This window comes from Larus michahellis, chromosome 8, assembly GCF_964199755.1.
Source record: "Larus michahellis chromosome 8, bLarMic1.1, whole genome shotgun sequence".
NCBI lineage: Eukaryota > Metazoa > Chordata > Aves > Charadriiformes > Laridae > Larus > Larus michahellis.
Window position 1 is genome coordinate 54,757,371 of NC_133903.1, and position 25,143 is coordinate 54,782,513.

At 38.8% G+C, this 25,143-nt stretch overlaps 1 protein-coding gene across 1 annotated transcript; it reads left to right on the plus strand.

The window, feature by feature from the left end:
* ALG6 (ALG6 alpha-1,3-glucosyltransferase) lies at positions 1 to 23,749 on the plus strand. Its single transcript, XM_074598281.1, is given in 15 exon segments — positions 1 to 91; positions 3,037 to 3,148; positions 6,768 to 6,852; positions 10,280 to 10,369; positions 11,297 to 11,385; positions 13,881 to 13,963; positions 14,643 to 14,715; positions 16,966 to 17,158; positions 17,665 to 17,800; positions 20,018 to 20,103; positions 20,685 to 20,769; positions 21,880 to 21,950; positions 22,591 to 22,659; positions 22,810 to 23,008; positions 23,270 to 23,749. Coding segments are annotated over 14 exon segments (1,539 nt in total). The 5' UTR covers positions 1 to 91; positions 3,037 to 3,066; the 3' UTR covers positions 23,468 to 23,749.
* The last annotated feature ends 1,394 nt before the right edge of the window (positions 23,750 to 25,143 follow it).

Below are 25,143 nucleotides of genomic sequence, written 5' to 3' on the forward strand. Positions count from 1 at the left end.
GAAGGGCCGGGCCGTGGCGGGGGGGTGGCGGTGGCGTCCGTGTCCTCCGTGTCCGGTCCCTCAGGGCTCGGGAGGGGGCTGCTCGGCCGGGGTTAGTGTGTGGGGCGGGCTGTACCCCGCATCCCCTCCGGCGCTTCCCCCGGGTGCGGGGCTGGGGGTCGGGGGTCGGTCAGAGCGGGCTGAGGGGGAGGCGGGGAGGCCCCGGGCTGCGGCTCGCCCCCGCGCCTCTCCCTGAGGCGGCTGGGGATGAATGAAGGGAACGTGAGAAATAAAAGCGTTTCCTGACAAGGAACAGGGGAGCAGTAGGGTTGTGGAGCGGGTATTCCTTCAACAAATTGCATTCTTAATTTAGCGTCTGTGGGCTTTTTGGGTTTTTTTTTGTTTTTTGTTTTTTTTTTTTTTTTTTTGGAGGAAGGGAAGGGTGCTGCTGAGCTGCGTGCAGCCATCTCTTTGCAAACGATGGGTTATGTTAAGGGTCGTGCGTCCGTGACTGAGTTCTGTGAGTTTCCCTTTGGCAAAAGGAGTGGGTGGTTTCTATCGGTGCTATTTATCTGAATCTTCATAGCGGGCAGCGTGAGGGATAGCGGGCGTTTGGGGCTGTGATTTTCATCCTGTGGCATCTCGCTTGAGAGACCCTTTAGTTTTGCCCATCCTGAGGCAGAAGGTGGAAACTTTAAGTTGAGACTGACTAAACCAGCTTTATCATCTCCTGGAAAGTCTTATTTGTTTAACATTGCTATCTATGGGGTAGCAAAAATCAGAGATCCATGTTTTACAATCTAATAAAAGCATGGCTTTTGTTTCAGGACGCATGGAATAATTACTAAAGATTAAAAATGTAGGAAAGAATTTTTTTAGAACCACTTTTGACAGGGGAAATTTCAGTACCCCAGAAAATGATAGTTACCCCAAACGTAGGGAATGCAGAAGGAAATGAGAGGAACAGAGATGGGAGAATCTGCAGGTGAGGTTGTCATTGTGCAGGAATTAAGGAGATACAATTAATTAATACTTGTTCTAACTGAGATAGAAAGGAAGGCCAGATGTGGGTATTTTATAGAAGGTAAAGGCCAGGCTTATGACACTTGATTTTTGTAAGTTATATAGGACCCTGGTCTTACTGGGCCCAAGTTTAGGAAGCATGAGAGTTCATTTAGAGTAAAATCTTCTACAGACTCTACCTCAGTATCTTATTTAGATATATGTGCCAATCCTGCGGCCTAGGCGCAGGTGTAGCACTGAAAGCATGCAAATATCAGGATTCACCTATAGATGGTGATCCACTGCTGTCATAGTTTTATATTGCTAAAGTAATTTTTTCTTCCCCTTGATGGTGGTGTTGGGTCATACCTTTCTGCGACTAGTAAATAAATATGGATATAGTTTGAGCAGAATAACCTAAACCTGTCTTAGATGTTGCTTGTCTGTTGCTAAAACAGCAGTTCAGTACTGCTGCTGTGTGGGACTTTTTTGTGTTTTTTTTTTTTTTTGGCAGTGGCAAGTGTATTAAACTCACTTAAATCTGATGATGGCTCTTCTGTGACGAAAGTCTTTGTCAGTTGTACCCAGGCTCGTTCGCTATTCTGTAATGTATCTATTGCTGACTGGGGGGGGAACGGTGTTATTGCTGCTGATCTGGCAGAAGTACAGCCTTTGGATTTACTGCTGTCTCTCACTGTCAAGACTGGAGTAGTTTCTTCAATTTTTTTTCTAATGGAGATGAAAATATTTTTGATTCTCTGTGTCAAAGCTTGCATATTCTATAATTAATGTTTTTTGCATAGGGCAACATCATTACTTTCCCGTTTCTTGATTTCTGAGTTTGATGCACGTGGCTTTTAGCAAAATTTCTTAGGGTTACTAGATCCCTAGTATGGTCAAGCGAGCTTGGTGGGAGAGCAGTCCTCCTGCTTTTTTGGTTAGAAGGATGAAGATCCCTTGAGCCTGGCAGGTTTCATCTGGTGTATCCTCTAGGGAGAGGTTGCTGATGGACAGTGGGCTTATGCTTGGGAAGGGAGAGGTGGAATTTCAAGCCCCTTTTTGAGTATAAGGGAGACTGAAGTAAGACTCAGATCAGGGATTTTTGATCATTAGCGCCAGATGTTTGCCTTCCTAGGTCAGTAGTATGCATTTAATTTGTGGTCGTGTATTGGCTCATGACTGTATTCCTGTGGAATCAGTTAGAACACGTGATACAGAGTTTACGATGGGCTCTGCTTTTATAATGGCTGCAGGAGAACAGATAATACCTGTTCCAGCATAAGACCTGCCAGTACACTGTTAACTTTAAAATGGTTTTCAAATATGTTTAAACCAACAGAGAAGCCTATACCAGGTCTGTATGTTGCATAATTTGGCTGTGGTGGTCTTAGTCAAGAAAATAAGTGGCATTAACTTAATACTGGGGCATTAACGCAGCCTTTAAAACTGTGTGCTTATTAACAGTATTTTTTTTTTTTTCTAGTGAGTTATTGATCTGTGACTTTTTATAGACTTCTTTGAAGAGGTTTTCCTTGTTCAGTGGCAAATATTAGTTTGTCAGATACTTAACCTACATGATTGGCATGAGTATTTTGGGTACCGATGCAATCTTTTTTACTGGTCTCTTTTAGAATCTTCTCTTGTCACTTACAGGTAAAACATGCTACATGTTTGCCTAACAAATTGTGTGGAGCTTATTAAGATGATGCTTAAGTATGTACCTGTATGTACAGCGTGGTGTTGATCTGGTATTTGATTTCTCTTAAGTGGATTGAAATCTTTTACCCTTCTTCTTGCTGTTTATGCATTTTGGCAGATGCCTTTTCAGCTTCTAGCTCAGAAACAGGAGAAATTGTTTCTGGGCAGCATTTCGCTTCCCAGTTAGAAATTTTCCAGTACTGAAACCCCCTCCTGATTGCAGCGTGCTTCCAGACGCAAGATAGTGACAGAATGTTTCTGGGTGGGGAGAAAACTGGGACTGTCAGTAGTGCCAGTAAAAGCCTAAGGAACAAAAACTTGGACAGTATTGTAGCAATGTTTATGGTGTTCTTTCAGGTACCTTTTGGCTTGTTACAAAGACCGACTATGGAGAAGTGGAGCTTAATGACAATTACTGTTTTACTAGCACTTACTGTACGCTGGACTGTATCGCTTGGTTCTTATTCAGGTAATACGTGTTCACGGTCTGTAAAACAACCACATGAAGGTGAATTATGGAGCTTGTGATAAATTAAAATAAACTTGCATGTAAAATCATAAATAGGAAGCAATGTGTTATTTCAAGTACTGTCGTATTTTAGTGCCTCTCTGTTTCCCTAAGGTTCATATAATACCTTATTCTTATTTTTCTGAAGTGTGCAGTGATTAACATCACAGCCGCTTGGAACAAAATACTGAAAAAAACCCTTCGCAACTTCTGTTTTTTTGGAGGGAGGGGGGATGACGGTCAGTAATGTTTTAGGAGGAGCCAAAGAACAGCTGGCTGTTCACCCCTATGTCTTTTTTGTTTAAGTAGCTGCAGAATATTATTGCAGTCCAATTGTACATTTGTTTAATCTTGTCCTTTAAGTTCTATAACAGATATAGCCGTAATTTGTATTTAGATAAACTGTACTGGTGATAATGAAGACAGTGTAAGGGTGACATGGAGTGAGCGATTACATTCTGCCTTGTAGCTATACTTCCTTAAGATTGTTTATAGCATGAACTAGAGCTATATTCTTTTAATAGATGAGTTTTTCTCCTCCCCATCTCATAATGCTTGCAAAGAACTAGCAAGGTTTTTTCCCAAACCTCTCAATGCCATTCCTACACTTCGAATAAGCTTGCACAAACCTTGCTCTCTGCAATTTTTTTTATTTTTTTTTTAAATGAACCATTCCTTTCAATCCCCATCAGCTAAAAGAATCACAAGCTAAGTCAAATTCAGCTCTGGCTTTCTGTTAAGGCAATTGGGAGCCTCGTTTCCCGAGTAGTTGGAGCTGTTCAGTAGTATTCTAGTGATTATAAACTGGTAACTCCTGGGTTCCGTTTATTTGAAGGACTTTGTTTGAAGATAAGTTGCATGCATACCTTCTTGCACAGTTGTCTTATTTTGAGTTTGCTTTCTGAAAACGCCGTTATGAGAAATCTGTTCTGTAGGTAACTGAGGCTCTCTTTTACCCATCTGTAGGCAGAAAAGCAAACAGCCTGTCCTTTGCCATACCATATTAAATTTCTGTTGTACTGCAGATACTTACAATTACATTGCTAACTAGATTTTTTTAAAAGCTTATTTAATTTCAAGCCAATCAAGATTCCAAAAGAGTCTCAAAATAATGCCTGAACTGAAACAACAATTTTAAAATCTTGTTTCATACACTATGATTGTATAATTTCTTTTGGAATAGGAAAATCTGAGCCCTATCCAATCAAGCAAATTATTAAAGCATGTGCTTAACTTTGAGCATTGGCTGGCTGGAAAAAAGACAAACCTGAATGTTAGAAAGAGCTGTCAAATGCATAAGTACAGTGAGGTGGTTTTTTTTCCTCTTTGACTTCCTTCAGATGTAATAAACCTTTAATGACAGGAGGAAGGAAAAAATCGGGCAGGGTAATGTTTAAACTGACATGGTCCTGTTGTTTTGCTTTCACTGCTGATCAATGCAATAAAGTTGAGCGAAGGATTAGAAGTAGTGGTCGTTCTCTGAAGCAGACTCTGGTAGAAATGCTGATTCGGCATAGTCTGAAGCCACACGCGGCACGGATGGCCAGAAGCAAAGAGGTTAATTCTGCCCTCATTTACTGTAGAGTCTCGTATCGCTGTATCATTTCCATTCTGTTGTTACTTGCCATCGAGCATGCTTTTGGATCTGCCTCTGGAATTAGTGATGGTGAGAAAGCAGATAACTAATACCTAGTTTTGAAAGGTTAACATTTACAATGAGCTTAGATTAGTTGGTCTTGGAGAATTATTGAGGAAGAACTTCATAGATAATGTGTAATTTTTTTTAATGCATTGCCAAACTCCTGCTAAACGGGTAGAAGCTAAATAGCCGTGTTGAAAGGCAGCTTCAGACCCTTAAAAATGTCTGTTTCCAGGTAACAATAAAAGTGAGTAACACCACTCTAAATGTAAAGTATTTGTGACCCTTTTAAAATATAATACTCTGTTTTTGTTATTTCTGAATGCTGTTTGGCTGTGTACATGATGCCTGCTGTAGGCAGAAGCTAACTATGCATTCTCTAACTGATGTGTGATCAGTCTCTGTATTTGGCTTTTTAGTAATTGATCCTTTGGATTAAGATCTCTTTTGAATATTCTGAAGCCAGATCATTTCTTCTCCTCTTTTTTTTTTTCTTTTTTGAGGGAGAGAAGCTGAAATAAAACATGCTTGTGTTTATGTTTATATGTGTATATACGCACAAACACACACACATATACACTCGAAAATTTGGCTAACACCTATTTTTGTATTCTAGTAATCCTATGACAGGTTTTTTGTTCCACTAAATTTATAGCTACAGGATGGCCACCGATAAGACTGCTATTCTCTAGTGACCTCACTTATTCGGGAAACTTTTAGTTGAGTATGTCATATGGTGGAGATAATCTACTACCCAAGAATAAATTAGTGGAGATAATCTGTTCAATCCACTACCCAGGAATAAATAGTACATATCTGAGCTAGTGTGACTCCCACAAACATAGATCATGTGAAAAAAATATAGATGGCTTTCCTATATTTTAAAGAAACTCTTAAATCTCTGTCTGTCTGGTGTCAATATTTTACTCAAAGTACTATCAGTCCAGTTTCTGTTCTCAATAAGTGCAGGCTAATAGAAGTAAATAAACTCTGTGATAAAGATGCTTAATATACTGCCATTATCAGAGTTAGGCTTACATTGAGAGAATTGTTTCTGAGTAGACATCTGAAGTATTTGCATTGATAAAGCTTTTTTCTGTGGGAAAAAAAATGTATCTTAGTTTCCTAAGAGACTTGTGTATGCATGTGTGAAAAGTGTCCCTTAACATAATCCACTTGCAGAACTGCTACATAACAATCGCTCAGTTGAAAAACGTGTGAGAGAGAATTCCTGTCAACCAGAATGGAGCAGCTATTATTTTGAAAGCTTTGTAGATGATAACAAAAAAATATTCTAAACCTATTCTGTGTACTGAATGGCCTGATTTAGTAAATGGCTCATTTTTATTAACTCTTTATTAAGAAGCACGGGGAAAGGGACAGATGCAGTATTATTGCTAGTGTTACAAAGCAGGCAGCAGAGGAAAGGGAGAGGAACCTGGGGGACTTGCAGCAGGTCCTAGTTCTAAGTAAATTTAAAAATAAGGCTGGCTGTTACTTTTAATAGCAAAGTACCACGACATGGCTGAAACACAAGGGAGAACATTGTCAATTATTATATACTAAGAAAGTGAAGTAGTTCACACAAAATCAGTATAAGATGTCCTTTATGTACGTTTTCTTATTTCGGAGAAAGTGCCACATTTTTCATCTACACTTGGAAACGATTTTTTTTTTTTGTCAGATGAGGAAGCAATTCTTCACAGTGGAGTATCTTGATAAATGCTTATCGCAGAAATATCCAGAGAGCCAAAAGAATACATAACTTTTTTTTCCGCCCTGTTAGACTGCATAGCAGATGAGGGCTCTATTTTGTTCTCAAATATCAGAGAAGAAAGGAGAATAAAATTAGTAATATATTAATATGCAAATACATATCTGGAGGCAAAGCAATCTGCATAAACTGAATGAATTCCTGCATACTCTGTCATTTCTTTTTAGGTGCAGGAAAACCACCTATGTATGGAGACTATGAAGCTCAGAGACACTGGCAAGAAGTTACTTACAATTTGCCCATCAGGCAGTGGTACGTAGTGCTCTTGTAGTTCAGGTTACAAACGGGTAAATGTAATGAAACTTTGGTTCGTGTCTTACTTTAATATACCTTTAAGTTTAAGATCTCTGCAACATCTTCGATTGTTCTCTGAACTGTTCTAAAAACCTTTTTATAGTAATATAATATCACCCTGTTCTTAGACGGAGGTACCATTTTCTTCACAAAAAAGAAAAAAGCTAAAATTTGGAGCTTTGACTTGCTAGCTGTGAGCTTGTATGATAAAATATTCTGACTGGTAGGACTTTCTGTGAAGCTCCGGCTTTGTTTTGAATTGACAGGAAAGATCAAGAAGCAATTTTTTAGAGATCATAGAGAAGCTTGTTCTCCTGGCTTAGAAAAAAATCATTTTGGCTTCCTGAGTTCCAGTTCTCTAATGCACAAAAACTTCCGTGATTATCAGCGCTACCAAAACGAACTGTGCTCATCTCTGCCAAGCTACAAGGCTTGCCAGTAAATGCAGAGACCTGAATTCTTGTGCTGGAGGCACTGGTTGTTTTTTACGCCTGGGAGTTTGTTGTTCATACCCATGTTCTTAATATAGATTTTAAAATGTGGGTGCCTGGAATCTAGATGTAAGGATAGTGAACTTAATTTATACAGATCACTTAAAACAGTAGGAAAATTATTCCAAATATTTTATTTATTTTTACATTATTCCTAATCCTCCTTAGAGCTTGCATGGAACGGTAAAAATTATTTAGTCCATATATATGCTACAACATAAATTGGAATACATTGGAGCTCCAGGTCTTCTTCCAACAGGGATAGTGGCATTCTGTTTGGTGTAGTTTTTTCCTCAGATATTTGTTGGGGAACAAGCTGATATGACAGAATAGAATATTAATTCAGTTGTATTTCTGTAAATCTACGTGGGGCCAATTCTGAAAGTATGGTGCACTGTGGAACTCTGCAGATGACTCTCTGTTGTGACTTCAGATCATCCTCTTGTGTCTATATTATCATTTCTCTTCCACTTTTTTCTGGGATATCTAAACCCCTCATTGTGCCAGAGTTTGGGTAATGGAGAGCTTACATAATAATAGACTTGGCAGCTTTGATCCACTCTGCTACGCGGAACTATATGTACTTAAAATTAAGAGTTATAGCAGTCATTATTTCTAGGCATTCCCAGGGGCCAGATGAAACTATATTGCAGGCTGGGTTTAGCCTATGGGCTGCCAGTTGGGCATCTCAGTCTTGTTGTATTTGCTCTTCGTTTTATTTATAACAGAAGTTTTTTGGATTGGGTCTGCTTTGGGAATTGAATTGCTAATACGGCAAAGTCATATTCTGTCTTGGGCGTTTGGAAAATAACATCTCGGCTGACATGCAAGGGATTACATTCTAGAATACTAAGCTGTCTTTCCCCTCCTGTATTATAGAAATACGCAGTGTGAAAAGATATTACATGCTCTGGTATGTAAAAATAGCATTCACATTTGAAGTTGAGATTGTAATCACTTCTAGTGCTGTTGTTTGTTTAGCATTTAGAAAAGCTGTCTACGCAGCAAGCACGTGCTCTTCTGTAAATTTGTCTAGGTAAATCTAGAGAGCAGATCTCTTGTGAGGGTATAGTCCTGTAAGATCTCTTGATCTTTTCACAGGCTTAATTGTCCCATTTAAACAGGCATGTATAGGTAATATAGCTGCATGTTCTGTGCTTATTCTCTTTGATCCAAACCAAAGATTTATTAAAAAAGTAATGCTGCAGTAAACTACAGTGGTTCGTACTTAGTTTCTTTGTGTGACATTTCACTAAGCCAGAGGCCGGAATTTAAGTATTTCTTTTTTTTAATATTATTCTTTAGAGTCTTGACATTATTTATTAAAGGCTACTTTAAGAACGTCCTTTCTTATTATACTGGTAATTAAAACTGTGAAGGCTTTTTTGCTATATATTACTGGGTATAGGGATTGTTTTTTCTTTTGAAACTGAGTTTATGGCAGGTAAAATGAAAAAAAAAAAACCCAAAACAAACTGGAAAGTTTACTACTAAGTTTGCAGACTATTACAGTCTGCCTGAAGAACCTGAACTGCCTTGGCATGAGCAGTCTTGAATTCTAGGATAAGAAGCAGAGGTGCAACTCAAAGAAACATGATTTATCATCAGTTCATAAGATACTTCAGGCAGCTCATAAAGGATTCAAGAAATATCATTTACTATAATAAATGTCAAAAATTGGCTGCATTTGAAGAGAGAAACTGGAGAAGCCAAGAGCTTGCCCCTTGGCAGTTAGACTAGTTAGTCTGTTTCACTGTGAGATATAAAGGGTCTGATGCCTTATTTTTGTAACTTCTGTTTTCCTGGGATAAAACCTTCTGTTTCTCATTTGGAAGAGGAGTCTTAATTCTAACTGCTGCCAGCATTCCGTAGAAATACCAACACAGTGTAATTACAAATTGGAAAATCCTTTTCCTTTTCCTCACGTGATCCGCCTGAGTTTTGAGGTAGAACTAGGTAAAGTGGTTTGGCTGACATATCTGATTGAGGCTGATGACCTTGTGTTGTTTATTCAGGAGGTGTTACTCTGATAACGTGGTGTTCCCTTCAAAGGAACTTTTTTGCCCCAACTCCTCCATTTGTGCTAACAGAATTGCATAGGTGCACCTGCTGTGGCATAGTTTTCTTCCAGACCTATGCTGCTTTTTGTTTGCCTGTGTAATATCTTTACACCACCCTTTTCCACTTCTGTTCAGTTGCTTTCCAGCAGTGTAACTTCAACTGATGGGTTTTCAGAATTTTCACATTAAGGTCTGTTGAGCAGAAGCAGCTCACAACTTGCTGCAATACAGTTGAAAAGAGTAGCATTCAGAAGTCATTGTCACATACTAAATGTGCTGTCCAGGCCCAGGAAAAAAAGGAATCTGGGATTAATATAAGGAAAAAAAATCACTACTGAATTCCATTTCTCTTGAAATTTCCTTGTAACTGTATTGGGTTTATTTCCTTTTTGGCAAACTGACTGCTGTCTACCGGAATAATTGGCATGCATGAAAAATGTAGGTTTGGTTTGTAGATGGAGGTGCGGACCTGCAAAGCCTACCACATAAACAAATCTAGAGCTACAGTAGATGTATACAACTATTTTTATCCCGGCTTTGTCTTAGTCTCTGGATTTTTGTCAAACTCTGTTCACATTAAGGATTTTCCCCTCTCTAGGTAAGTGACCTCTAGCAGTTAAATCTTCCATTTTGCAAACACAAGTGAGTGTACTCTGAATCACTTTTGCTTTTGTGTTGTTGCTTGGGATTTTTTTTGCACAGAGTAAAATAAAGCAGATACAGAAATTGCTAACTTCTGTTTCGTTTTTGAATACATTTATAAAAATATTTGGTTTAATATTCCACCTTTTCCTTGGGCTGGAAATGTAGATCCTTCTTTAAATTTTTTTTTAGGTACTTCAATACAAGTGATAACAACCTACTGTACTGGGGCCTTGATTATCCACCTCTTACTGCCTATCACAGTTTTCTGTGTGCTTACATGTAAGTTCATTATTTTAAATGCCTACTTCTGTGAAGAATACAAAGCATCACATTCACCTTTTTTTTTCTTTTTTTTCCTTCTTTTTTTTTCTTTCTTTCCTGTTGAGAGAAACTAGTAGCTAAAAACTACCACTCTGGAAAGTATTGTTTGCTATTTTAAAGCTAGGGAAACAGATTTTGTGTGTATCCCTGTTGCTTAAAATGAATACTGCTGTTTTTCTGTCTTGTAATTATTGCAAGGGAGACTGAAGGGTTACCTTTTTCTTTTTGCCAGGCCTCTAAATTTTAGCAGATTTAGGTGTGATTTAGATACTTCATTTTTCATATAAGCCGCTGTTGGGTCAGTGATGCACAGAGGAAAGCGCTGTAGGAATTGGGTGCATCGCATGGGAAGCCTCTCCTGTATTGAGAGCCCAAGTGACATTTGATGACTGGATATCATGTAAATAGAATTCTGTTATTGGAATACTTTTTCCACGAGGGCTTTACTGCTGTTGGAATGAGACTTATGGAATAAGAATGTAGGTTAAAGTGCACAGGCACAGCTATGTGGGGCATCTATGTGAACTGTAAATGGTTTATATTTAATACTTAAGTATGAAAGGTATTTACAATTGTTTTTTTAAAAGTCAGTGGAACTAGACTGAAGGTGGTTATCTTGTCCTCATAAATATTGTATTCCATTTTTACTGTTCTCAAAGATTATTATTTTTTTTAATTGTGAAATAGCAGCTAAAGTCTATAGTGTAAACTGATCTAGCGGTGAGGAAAATCTTTCATTGATCACTATTGCTCTTTGAAATATTTCTTCTCATTCATCTTAATTCTTGGAATATGCTCCTGTGCATGTCATCTTTATTGCTGAAGGGAGTGTAAAGGGAAATGAGAACTGTCTACATTTTGATGTGTCTGTACTTTGTTTTACAGTGCAAAGTTAATAAATCCTGATTGGATTGCTCTGCACACATCTCGGGGGTATGAGAGTCAGCCACATAAGTTATTTATGCGTACAACAGGTAGGAAAATTATATTTCCTTAGGATGATTGTACAGCTTTGTCTTGCTTACTAATTTAGCGTGTTTAATATCATGCAGCTTCTCTGTCTTTACCAGTTTATTCTCAGTTCTTTGACTTGGGTGGCTTTGCAGGTCCATTTTTGAACCAGACTCCTCTGTTCTTTTCTTTTCTGCCATCATTTGTGAAGCTGATAAATTTAAAATATACAAACAAGTTTTCAACCAAATTGGGTCAGTAAAAATTCTAAAACAAAGCTACTTTTTTTTTTCTTGTAGCATAGACGCATTCTTTAATTTTGAAAATAGCATTGTTGTTTTCCCTTCCATTCTGATAAATACGTTTTTCGTTTTCAGCTTGGCTTGGGTTTTACTGTAAAATTATTTTGCATGTAGAGTGGCATTCACTGACTTAACAGCCTCTTGAGGTCTTTATTATGAACTGAATAACTTATCTGAAAGGGAGAGATATTTGATACTTCTCTAAAGATGTCACTTTTCCTTCAAACAGTCACCACGTCCTAGAGATAAACTTCTGCTAACAAAAAAGTAAAAATGTATTTTACCATTTTTATACTAAATTTAATTTTCCTGTAGGCAATCATCTGACCATTTGATTATTTTGAACTGTCTCTACAAAGAAAAGGATAAAACAAGGGCAGAAAAAAATGTAGATAACTTAATTCAGTAGCTGTATCAGTAGGCCAGCAAACAATGTGGCCAGTGAGCTCTTGTTCTCTAAGCAATGGCAGATGCCATATTATCCTGTTACTATTTTCTTTCATTTTAAATCCGTCTTTTGCTTTACATAACAGTAGAGTTCCACAAAATGCTTTGTGATTGCAACAACAGAATTTATTGTTCATCAGTAGCTTCTCTGTACTTCACAAACCTCTCAGTCTGGTCTCTAGTAATTGACTGAATTGAAAAAAAATAAAAATCGCTAGAACTTAATTACCCTTGAAATGGTCTTTATTAATTTTGAAATCAACTCACTTGACAAACCACTGATGGATCTAGGAGAACTAAAAACCCTTTTTTAACAATAGCCATTAGAAGAATTCATTAAAATAATTCAGAATGGTCAATGTCAGCTGTTGGTAATACACCTTTATTTTACGTGTCAGTGTATTTGTTTTGCTAATGCCTTGGGTATATTTGTTTAATTCTGGTTTAAGCCTGCACGATGATTCATCACCAAATAACTGATATCTTTAAACACTCTCTTCCAAAGCCCATGACTAAAAAGAGGCAAAGTGTACTTCCCTCTTGGAATAGTTGCATATTTTCTGAGCACACCTTCACAGGTGGCTCTTTTTTTAATAAGATTTCAGTTTTTATACTTGTTTTGTACATCAGCAAGCAAATGCTGTTAGTTGAGTGCTCCAGGCCGTGCTGCTCAGTGCCATCGAGCCAGAGGGACCCGGTCCTGGACTTGTGATAAATGTGGATGTTTAAATATTCTAAGGAGATATTGAATCTCAGCATCTACAGTTTATAGAAATAATGGAAGATTTTTCTCAGGCCCTTAAGACAACACTCCAGAAGAATTCACCTGGTGGTTTAAGCAGGAGCAGGAGTTGACATAATTCTAGGCAGGTTAACCTGCTGCTTCTGTTTCCTTGTCGACCCTCTTACATATATTTGCTGTAGGCAGATGATCAAAGCCAAATGACTAGTTTTAGTCTATTTATCCACATCACTAGTAATTCACACAGATACAGTGGAGATTGTTACAATCTAGTGCTTCTTAATTATTTGTGTCTTCAGACTATCTGTTCCATCAAACAACTTGACTGGATCTAGTTGTAGTTGATTTCTTTTGAGAATTAAGAATGCCTTCTCTTGTTTCGGCATGTGAGGAACTAGAGTGTGCTCCCTTATTGACTGAGGCTGTGCCAGGAGCCAAAACAGCTGAACACATGGAAGCAGCAGCTTTTGGACATCAGAAATGATAGTGTTAGAAACATTAACAAGATCAAATTCTGTGGACCTCCTTCTTTTTGTCCTTTGAAGTGGAACTACTCAGTTTATTCTAATGAAGGACTCTCTGATATTTTAATGTTTATTTGCCTCTACTTTGTCTTTCTGAAAACAATTGAAAAAAACTCGCTTTGGTGTAATTGCTAGCTGTCTTTAAAACAATGAGACATACTGTGAGGCAACGTAAGACAAAATAAAAGCATGTTCAGCTGAAGCTGTAGTCACACGCCTTTTGAACTTCAGTTGAATTGAATGACTAAAGTGAAGTTTTCAGTGAGGATACAGATGCAAACCCTACATTCAAAGGTAGGCAACAAGTCTTACTCCAACGCTGTGTAGTTATTGTAATCTGAGGGTTTTTTTACACCAAATACGACAAAGAAGTGGAGCATCGAGAAATTAAAACTGTAAGCAGAGTCAAAGATTCACAATCCAGATAAAAATACACAACGTGGATAGCGTTAAGACGAGGTATGCGGGAGGATTCTAACATAAAGTTAATCTTTATTTTTCAGTGTTTGTTGCTGATTTGCTGGTTTATATTCCTGCAGTTATTTTATATTGTTTTTCCTTGAAAGAAACATCTACTAAAAAGAAGGCAAGTATCTGGTGTGTGTGTAAATTAAAACCCAAAGAAAACATACTGTTAAAACAGGATAGAAATGTAACAGTATCAGAGTTAATTAAGGTATAGAACACTGTGATGTCTTCAATTGACGTAAAATGGATGACAATTAGTATATCTCGTATTAAAGGCTTTTCAGCTAAAAAGATTTAAAAAAAAGCTATTATCTTACAGCAATTATTTTAATGCTTTCAATAACAATAACAAGATGCTTTGAAGTTTAGTAGCCATGAACTCCTGAATTATTTCTTTCTGAATTTATTACTTGGGTAGTAAACCCAAGATTTGTGCTGTGACAGGGGGAATCTAGGAACTGCTTTGTCTTGCACACTCCTTCTGGTAGAACGAATACACTTTGGAATAATAAGTCTTCTGATTTTTGGACTGATTCCAAAGGTTAAGGTGGGTGCAGGTGATCTTTGAGCTGGTTGGCAAAGGGCAGGCTGGTCTCCATTCAGTACTTTTTTATTTATGGAAAATCTGTATCCTTTTTTATTCCTCAAAATACGACTGACAGATTACTTGTAGAGAAGATGATTTCTACATATAGGATGCACCGTTTTTGTACTGGAGAAGTAGTATAAGTTCCTTGTCTGGAGTCTAACTTAGAAATAATTATTTTCCCCTTTCCTTTTCTGATCCTTCTTTCCAGGTTTCCAGCGCTCTCTGCATCCTGCTTTATCCAGGCCTCATTCTTATTGACCACGGACACTTCCAGTATCCTTGTTCTGCAGTGAAATCAGTTTCCATTTAAAATACCACTGTTCTTTAGTACTTGTCTTTAGCTGGGCAGAAGGGTACTTTTGTGTACAAAGTCATCTGAGGGGCTTCTGCCTACCCCAAAGCAGAGAGTATTAAAGAAAACTGTAAGTCTTAAATATATTGGAGATAAATAGTTGATATTGGGATAGATAATCCGAACACAAATAGCTTATATTTCTGTCAGTCACTTTATTGCAGAAAACATCAATGACAGTGAAAAGAACGACGGTTTGTGCTCCTGTGATTTGTGTTTGGAGAAAGAATCACCATAGTTCTTCTTGAGATGGCAGAGGAGTGTGTCAAGTGCAGTTGTGTAAAACGTTCAGTTCTATAAAGTGTGCCAGTCTGTCTTGCCTTTACGATTACTTGAGAGTGGATTCACATCACTTGATGCTTCACCACTTAAAAGGTAGGCATCTAATAGGAGTTGGGCCGTCAGAGCTAACTAGTCAGTATTGGTGGCAGACACCTTCACAGGTGGCTCTTTTTTTAATAAGATTTCAGTTTTTATACTTGTTTTGTACATCAACAAGCAAATGCTGTTGGTTGAGTGCTCCAGGCCGTGCTGCTCAGTGCCGTCGAGCCAGAGGGACACAGTCCTGGACGTGTGATAAATGTGGATATTTAAATATTCTAAGGAGATATTGAATCTCAGCATCTACTAAATCAAGTTTACTAATTTGTGGTTCTCTTCCAAGGAGTGCATGGCGAACTTGAAAGATGATATATCTTAGAAAGTAGATTTGGAAGGAAAAAAAATCATCATGCTATTGGATATTTGAGTTACAGTTCAGGAATTCTGAAATTCTGTTTTTGGTGTGACTCTCTAAAGATGTGGATCACCTGGAGACGTTGCTTACAAGAATGGGGACGGGAATGAATGCAATTCAACTTAGGTGAGAGAAGTGGTGGCCAGAAAAAGGCAGAGGGTTAGTTTTCTAATATGCAAAAGGTGTACAAAGAGGAAGGCAATAATCTTTTCTGTTTGTCTGGTGTTGGACAGGGCAAGAAGTAATGGCCCTAAGTTACTGTAGGGAATATTTGGGTTTTTTTTAATACATGGAAAAATCTTTTGAACTTTAGTTACAGTGAAATGCTGGAATAGATTGTCTGTGGATGTTGTGGAATCTGCAGCCTCAAGATCTTTAAGAAAAGGTTCAGCAAACCTCATTGTCAGGACTGACACAGGTGTAGCAGACGCTGCAGCGGACAGGTGTTCTGCGTGGTCTCCTGTGGTCTCTTCCAGCCCTGTGACTCTTAGATGAGTCACTATCTGTGACCGGCTCCTAAGAAGTCAAGAGATTTACACCTTAACTGCTGCTGCACATCTCTGCAAGATCACAGCCTTTTGGTATAACTACCCGCTGATGTGATCTCAAATATACGTGGTGGTTTTGAGTGGGAAATTGGAGTGGGCTGAAAACAATGTAGGCAATCTCGGTGTGTTGTCACAGTTATTTATATTGACAAGGAGAAAACAAAATATTGCGAAACTTCTGACAATACAAGTATCTTATTTGGTTTCTCTCGTTGTGTAAAAATAGCGGTAAAAGACAAAGCTAATCTTTTGTTGCAACTTGATAGTAAGTGTAGCTTAGTCTCTTCAAACTCTACTGAGCTTAGGAACCTGTTCTCAAAGTCCTAAGGAAGAAACGTTGCTTTTAGTAACTGTTATTCGTTGTTTGTACAGCATTAGCAGCCGAGGGAACTGGTCGTGGATGAGGGTGCGTTGCGAGTGTAATATAATCACAAAAGCCTCAGGAATCCTTGAACTAAATAATATATAAATTAAATACTGATGTATTTGAATATTCTGCACATACCTTTTGGGAGCTTGGAGGAGAGACTCTTGAAAGCTTTGTCCTTAATCATGTAAATTCCAATAAAAAAATATTTACCCTGATGTGTCTTACTTAAGTACAGTCATCAAAAACTTGGTTGACTGAGTATATATTATGCGTGTGTGTGTTAATTATACGATTTGTCCTCATTTTTGCCTGTGCGAGCTTTGAATCAAGCTCTTGGAAATACAAAAATTGCACTTTAAATAGAAGTAAAATTATTTCTGTCTCTGAACTTCGTAGTCACAACTGGCAATGTGTTTTTAAAACTAACTTGGAAAAACTTATTTTGCACGGTATTTTATGCTTGTCCCTCAGGGTGTTCGTTACTGACTTCCAGTAGGAAGATGTATATCTTGTCCTTGACATAAGAAACCATATACAACTCAGTGAGCCTGGGCTTTGCCTTGTGGGGCGTTCTTTGTTTGTCTTATGACTGGGACCTTTTGGGGTCAGTGGCATTTTGCTTGGCCTTAAATTATAAGCAAATGGAACTCTACCATTCTCTGCCCTTTTTTTGCTATTTACTTGGAAAGTGCTTCAAGAAGGGACTGAAAGGAAAGGGGTAAGTGACTTTAAACCATTTTATCTTTCTCAAGAATATGTGCAGGCAGCCTAGCATTGAGAATGTCGTTCTCCTTATTTGTATGCGGGAATTGCCGAATTAATTTCTAGTGGAAGATACTTACCTTGTTGTAATGTATTTCTCTCCAGCAAAATAAATATTTCTTGTTGAGATCTACATAAAGTATTTCCACTGAACAAATAGCAAAATCTGTTTAGGTGTCCTTTCTTAGCACTCTTCATTCCGTAAGCTAATTTAAATATGGGCTGCAGCAGGCAACGTGATTAAATTGACAGCAGCGGCTCTGTGGTTCTCGCGGAGTTGGTATCACTAATCTGGGGATGATGAACTTTTTCTGTGGTACTGATACCTCTTCTTGTTTAGATTTGCCTTCCATTCTTTATCTCTTTTTTTAAAAAAACGTTTACGCTATAAATTAAGAACTGACTTTTGTTACCAGTAGCTGGATGTATCTTTTCTGATGTGAGCTTTTCTTTTGATTGCAGATTAGTGTTGTTAACTAAAATAGCAGGGACAGTGGTGGTTTCCTTTGCTGTCTGCTGGCTCCCGTTCTGTACCGACATGGCACAAATCATGCAAGTACTCAGAAGACTCTTTCCCATTGACCGAGGCTTGTTTGAGGCATGCATGTTTTCTTCTCCCCCACCCCGCTGTAAATGTTCTGTATTCTTAGATCCCTTGAGAAACCTTCATCGTGACCTTTAGGGATTTCATGTGGGAGACACACCACAGAACTAGTAATTTGAGCTGGCTTCTTCAGCAGTCATTTCTTGCCAGTTATTTAATCCAGTATTTAACCCCAGCTCAGCTGGCATCTTCCAGGATATTATATGAGTAGACAACACTTATCCCATCATCAAACCCATACTTCAATCCATACATTTTTCCATTGAAATAGATTCCACAGTAATTGACAGAGTCAGAAGATGTAACCGTAAAAGTTAACGGCTTCAGTCTCTGTCTTTGGTTCTGCGTGGCTTTTTTCAACCGGACTTTTTTTTTTTTTTTTTTAATAACAAAAAAAAACCCCCAAAAATAGTGTTTTGGGTGCAGCCTAGAACTTTCTTTTTGACCCACCTTGTACTTCCAGTGCAAGTTTCCACAATATTTTCCAAAAGTTTTAGGCCAGTTTTGCTTTTACTTTCCCTCAGGCTGTCGACACTCGCTGCAAGGCGCTGGGTACTGCAGCCTTTGTGCAGCAAAGCGATTACCCGCCTGCCTACTGCTGACCCCCAGCAGTCTCCCCCATAAAAGGAAGGGTAAAGGGTACTCATTTCCCAAGTAACACTGGCTTATTGTTTTGCTTAATTAGAGCCTGAGCCTTAATATTACACTTTTAAAAGCAAATTCTCAACTTCAAGTTTAACCGATAAAATGAAGCTTTGAATTTTCAGGTTTTGATGTCACAGGGATTTAAGCAAATACTTACACGGCTTGATTAATCTTAAAATTTCTTTTAATATAAATAATATTATTATAATATAATAATTCTGTCTGAATGTCACAACTGGCACTTTTTTCTTCAAAGTTAATGCTGATGTACCAAAGGCAGCATTTTATTTAGGCAGCTGTACGGAAGTCTTCTCAGCGCATTCTCTACTAGTTTATTAAAAAAAAAACAAACAAACAAGCCACCAAAACCCCAAACCAAACAACCCACTCCCCCCCAACGTAACCCCCACAAAAGATCACATGCACACACACACACAAAAAAAAACCAACCAAACAAACAAAAAAAAAAAAAAACCACAAAAAAACCAACCCAACCCAATAACCCTATTGCTTGGGAAATATCTGGAATTTATAAAGCTTTGGTCACCAGACTTCTTATCCAGTACGAAGTTTAAAAATGAAATCTGTAAATGCCAATAACCAATGAGTGTGAAAGAGCTTAAGGATTTTAGTCTAATATTAGCCCAAATATTTTCTGAGTTGATCAGGGGAGTGACTTTGCTGGATGCTAATCTAGATAAAATGAGAAATTGTCCACGTAAGCAATGCGCAGTAAATTTATACCGGGGTGCGTGTAACAGGTTCTTTGAATCGGTTCCCATTTACAGAAGCAGTAACAAATGCTGATGGTTGTAAAATCGTATTGGCTATTAAGTAGGCGTCTTGTGTGTTTGCTGGTGCTGCCAAACCCTCTGTTCCCCCGTAATCCTCAGCAGATTTGAAGCGCATACTCTGTATCGCTGGTGAGCACAGGAGGACGATGGCTCAGTTGTTGGTGCTGGTCGCTCTCTTGCTGTTATGTCTACACAGCTGTGATTCAAGCAGCTGTTTAGGGATGAGTTTCACGAGCACGATAGCTGTAGTTACAAATTTAATTTTGAAAGTGATCCTAGCACAACTGCTAATGTCTTTAGACTTCTTGATTTATTAGAGGTTAACTCTGTCATTGCTAGCAAGCAGTAAGCACAGCTAAATACGTTCAGGTATGTAATGGAATGTGACAATACGCAGAATGTCTTCGCACTTGAAAAAAGATTCATATATGGCACTGCTTAATCAGGGACGGATCATTTCAGAGCCTTACTTTCACAAAATGCGTGATCTCATGAGTTACGAAGTAGTCTCTTGTGCTGAAGAATTATTTCTCAGTTATTTTAGAACGTTGTTTTAATTGAGTCTCTTAAAATTTTCCATTTTTGAAGATTGGAATAATTTAATGTACATCTAAGACTATGATGTATCTCTGTAAGTGTCTTTTTGTAGTATCGTGGTAAAAACACAACAATCCCCCACCTCCTAAGCTCCACTGTTGTCACAAATATAAATTTAAATGAATGAAATTATCATTAATTACCTTTTTTTTTTTTTTTCTCCTTTCCTTTCCAGGATAAAGTAGCCAATATTTGGTGCAGTCTAAGTGTCCTTATAAAGATAAAGAATATAGTATCACCTCAAACTCAACTAAAACTCAGGTAAGACATAACTGAAGTGGTTTAGGTAGTTTTTTTATTTGCATTATTTTTTGAAAAATGAGTATTTTTTGTTGAAGAATTAGGAGAAACAGTGTTTAAAGTCTTGAAAAAATGTTTTCTTTCCTATAGTGGACTTTTCTCCCAAGTGATAAGGGTTTCCCTAAGTACTGTGAGGAATATTTATGACTGAAAAACTTCCTCCTTATTTATATAGTGATTTAAGCTACTTGTTTGTTTAAAACTGAGTTAAAACTTTTATGCTTTCTCTTTCAAAGAATTACCTCTTTCAGTGCTTTTAGAAGTCCGAGTTCACAGTTTTGTTTTTGACAAAGTGAAGAATTCAAGTCTAGGTGTCCAGAGTCTGAAATATTAATGGAAATGCTTTATTCCCTTTTCACAAGTGCTTCTGTCAGCAAAGGCGCTCGGTGCTCTTCTCTTGTGATTGAGTCTCCTTGAGGGATTTTGTACTTTGGAAAATTCCAACTGAATTCCTAACTTCCATCGTTTTTAAAAGTGATTATCTGATCTCGTGGATGTAGTTACTCATGTATTAAAACTGTTTTTCTTACAAAATTCTTTAGCTTTGCTGTAACATTCCTGAGCCTGCTTCCTACTTGTATAAAACTGACCGTCCAGCCTTCTCTGCGAGGATTTAAATTTGCTTTGGTAAGTGGATGTTTTTCATTGCTCTTTGTTTTATGTCCAGCACCGCTGTGCCACCAACAGTTCTGCTCACAGTGGCTGCAAGGTGCAGGGGTGCCTCTGCCACTAAATGCATCCTGTTTCTGATGAACAGAGGGGTTAAAAAGTGTTTTGCTGTCACACGTCCAGGGGGATCTGACCCGTCTTTTAAACCCAGACTTTTTTTCCTTAGCCTCAGTTTTCTTAATTTAATGCTGTGTTTTTATTATCTTCCTCTGAAGAATCCTGAGAAGGTTCCGAATACATTGAAGCCTCATATAGAACTGGATTTTCTCCTCTTTTTGTTTAGCTTCCAAAGTGCTAGTTTTTCGTACTGCATTGGCTGCAAAATTCAATAAAATGTCCCAAGATGGACGTTGTCAGTTCATTAGTAGTTTGAAAAGAAAATGACGCTATTTCCAAAATCCTTGCCTTTTATTAGTCATATTGTATCGTTGAATTTAAGCACATTAACATGACTTACACGCAAACCTTGAAATCAAAATTATATGGAGCTGGTCCTAAGGTTTCAAGAGTTAGAAGATTATTTTTAATTTTATGTGAGTACTGTTTGAGAATTTATCGCAACGTTGCTAAAACTAACATTTATCCTTTCTAAGAATTAGTTGATGTTTTACAGTGTGGTTTTATTTGGTGAAAAAAAAAACCAGACAGTTTGTTTACTTTGGTGTATTGGCTGCTCATGATGATGAGCCAAATTTTATGTTAAAAAGGTGTGTGGCTTTCGCCATAACTGAACTTTGCCAGGGCTTCTGTGTGCGAATAGTCTGCGGTGTACCTGGTGGGGCTGCTCTTGCCAGTAAAGCTGAGCAAGAGTGAGGGCTCTTCACAGGAAGCGCTTTCTGAATAATTCTGGGTAAACTTTCAAACAATCTGTTTGTTTTTATGTATCGGTGGTAACAGAAGCAGCTCTGTGTGCTTGTAAATTGCACTGGAGTAAATGTAGCAGTTAATTAGAAAAATCAGATCGTTTAGCTCATATGTTCATGTAAAGTCTATGCCAGCAGAGAAACTAACCCAGCGCTTTGCATTGCGGTCACATATGCTAATACACCTCTGATTTCCTTTTCTAAGGTTAGTTGTGCATTGTCATTTTTCCTGTTCTCCTTTCAAGTACATGAAAAATCTATTCTTCTAGTGTCAGTGTAAGTAAATTATTTTTCTGTGGATATATTTTGATCTTTTTTTCCTTGTCTTGTTATTGCGTGCTGCTTTCTCACTTACAAATGTATCTGATTTTAAAAACTCTACACATTTGATATTCTGAATAACTTGTAAGTATACAAATACAGCCGTGCTGGTCTCTGCGGGGCGGCGCTCTGACTGGGTTTGCCGGAGCAGGACGTGGCACAGAGCGTAGCTGTTTGCCCAGGGACAGGCTGCTGCGGGGTTGGTGCAGAGGGCAGAGACGTGGCTTAGCTGCCCAGCGAGGCTGGAGCCCGCTGGCAAGTTGAACTGGGCAATTGATACCTCACTAACAGCGATGGTAAAGGGGCCCTCTCTCCCCTTGTCCTTAGGGTGTGTTTTTCCCATCCCCTGAGCGATGCCCCGTGCTGGGCAGAGCGTTTGCAGGCTGGGGTTCAGTGGGGAGCAGGGCACCCCAGCAGAGGATGCCGCGCTTGGGGCACTGCCTGTGCCTGGATTCTCTGAGCCGGTGCCTGTGGGGAGTGGGCAGAGCTCTGCTCGGCCTCCCGGAGCGAGCAGGGGGAGTGCAGCGTCCTTGGGGAAGGCTGAATCACTGTCACTTCAGCATTTGCATATCTGTTTTTCCTCTTTTTGTTTTAGACCAGTCTGCTTAATCATAAATGAAATCCCCTTTATGGCTACGTGGTTTTTACTTGTATCAACTTTCAGGTGAGTTGGACACTGTTAACATTATTTAAAAACAGTGTTCTTCCCCAATTCTACTAAGTATAAATGTATTCTTTTTCCTCTTCTTTTTACGTTCTTTGAAATATAACTCGGAATGTGCACTCACTTCTGCGGGTAATTGTGTTTTAACAGTATGTTGCCCCTTCTGCTGAAGGACGGCCTGCTGCTGCCCTACGCTGTGACCATGCTGGCATTCCTCTCAGTCTGCACGGCTTCCTTTTCCATATTTGAGAAGACGTCAGCAGAGGACCTGCAGCTGAAACCCTTCTCCCTTTCCCTGAAGGGCTATGTGTCTTGGTTCAAGTCTTTTCCCAAGATTGTCAGGAGTCTGGTAAGCAATTTTAACTCCTGTAACTCTCAGTTGCAGCTCTTTGTGGTACCGGAGCACTTGCGTAAACCAGTTTTATGTCCGTAACTGTGTATAAAGCCCCGAACAGGGAAAGCCGCGCTATCTCAGTGTAGAGGTGTGCTATAATTTTTCTGCGGTGTCATCTATGTATAGACTGAAGAATACAGAGCACCCAAGTAATGACGCTTGCTCGTTTGAGGTGTTAAATCACCACTAGCTAATATATCATTCCTTATCTTACAGTTTCTTCTTTCCGTAACCCTGATGGGCGTCCTGTCTCTAGCCAGCGCTGCAGTGCCTCCTCCACAGAGGTTACCAGACTTATTCCCTCTATCCGTGTCCGTTATTTCTTGCTTACACTTTTTATTATTTTTGGTGTATTTTAATGTTGTTATACTCTGGGACTCAAAGAATAGTAGAAGTCAGAAGAAAATCAGTTAATCAAGGACTAAACTGTGAAAGGACAGAGTATTTTCAGTGAGCGGTGCCTGGTGTTGCAGGTGAACCTGTTTGTCATGTAATACAGTTCCTGTAGCCTAATGAAAATCAGGAAACGCATTATACGTATTTAAACAGAAAATAATCAGACTGTTTTAAAGGAGAAGAATTTTGAAGAGCTCTTGGAAATGTGATTTGGTGTGTTTTCTTCAGAAATGTAATACTTTTGTTACCATTTGTAAACTTATATATACCTAATAAAGGACCAAATTTTGAATTAATGCTAAAATACCCCAGTTGTGTTAGCAAATCAGCAAGCTGTCTTGTTAGCATTAAGTTGACATGTTTCCCAGCATTAAAAGCATAAGCAAGTAGAGCAGATTAAGTGGAAACTCTTGACTGGTGGCTCTGAAGTTGTCTTGCTGAGCGGTTTTATGACGCAAAGTGTTGTGTTGTCAGTCGTTGTTTCGTGTAGCCCACTGCTGTCCAGGCTGCTGTGCGAGGCGCGCTCTGATGCTGTCATCAAAGCAGGACACTGGGTTCTTCAGCTGATCGTGTGGGGAAGCAAACTCCCCCTTCAGCAGCGTCACCGGCTGGAGATCTGTGCGTTCAGCCACCAGCTGGACCCAAGTTCCGCAGCAGCTTCACTTCACCCACAGGCTTTGGGTTTCCTTGTTTTCTGTGTGAATTTCCACGTTACCAATACTTTCAGAATGCTGAAGAATTGCATAAGCCAGAGAAATGCACCAAGGCAGAGAAGCAGCGGCTGTGACGTTTGGGAAGGGGAAGGTTCTTGGGTATGTGGCGGGCTGGGGGACATCGCTTCCTTCGCTGCAGGTCAGCAGCTGCAACTTGGTTTTAACACTCACGTAGTTTTATGACTCTCAACTGTTTCTAACAGGACTGAAAAGCCAAAAAAAAAGCTTGTTTCCACTGAAATAATAGCTGAGGTACTGCCGTGCAGGTACTAGGCTCTTCAAAATAAAACCCAAATAATGAAACCCCCCCCTTATCACATATTAGTCTGCAGCTGTAAACTGAACTGAACTCCGCGGTTTCTCCCTCTGCCTAGTACAGCCTCCAACGCCAATAGTTCAGAGAATACAAATTGACTGAATAATTATATACATAACAAAGCATTTAGTAAAAAAGTAAATCGTAAAGCAAGTCATGGTAGTATAGTTTAATTAGGAACCCGACTATCCTTTTTCTTAATTCTGCTCTGACACTATATATATATATAAAAAAAAGCAAAGCCATCCTTGTTTAAAGCTTGTCCCCGGCCCTCCCCGCGCTGTCACATACCACCCTGTCACTGACATTAGCACATTGTGGGGCTGTCGCTGCAGCGTCGGTTGTGAGTGTGTGAATCAGCTGTTCTGGGAACTTCCAACTGTGTGAGTTATGAATACTGCAGATGAAGTGGCCACGGCCTGACTGTATTTATTCAGTTTTTCCAGCTTTACTTGTTGTGGAAAAAGTAGCCACAGCCAACATTATAGCCCTGGCAGATAAGACAAAATAAAAAAAGCATGTTTGAGTAGTAACTGTAAGGTTATTGGGGGGAGTACAGTTCTGCAGTTTACCTACACGGTAACAGTTCGCTATAAAGCAACAAAACTTAAATATTTTCACAAGTATTTAGAATTTTTCTGAGGGTGTGACTCTAGCCGTGGCAT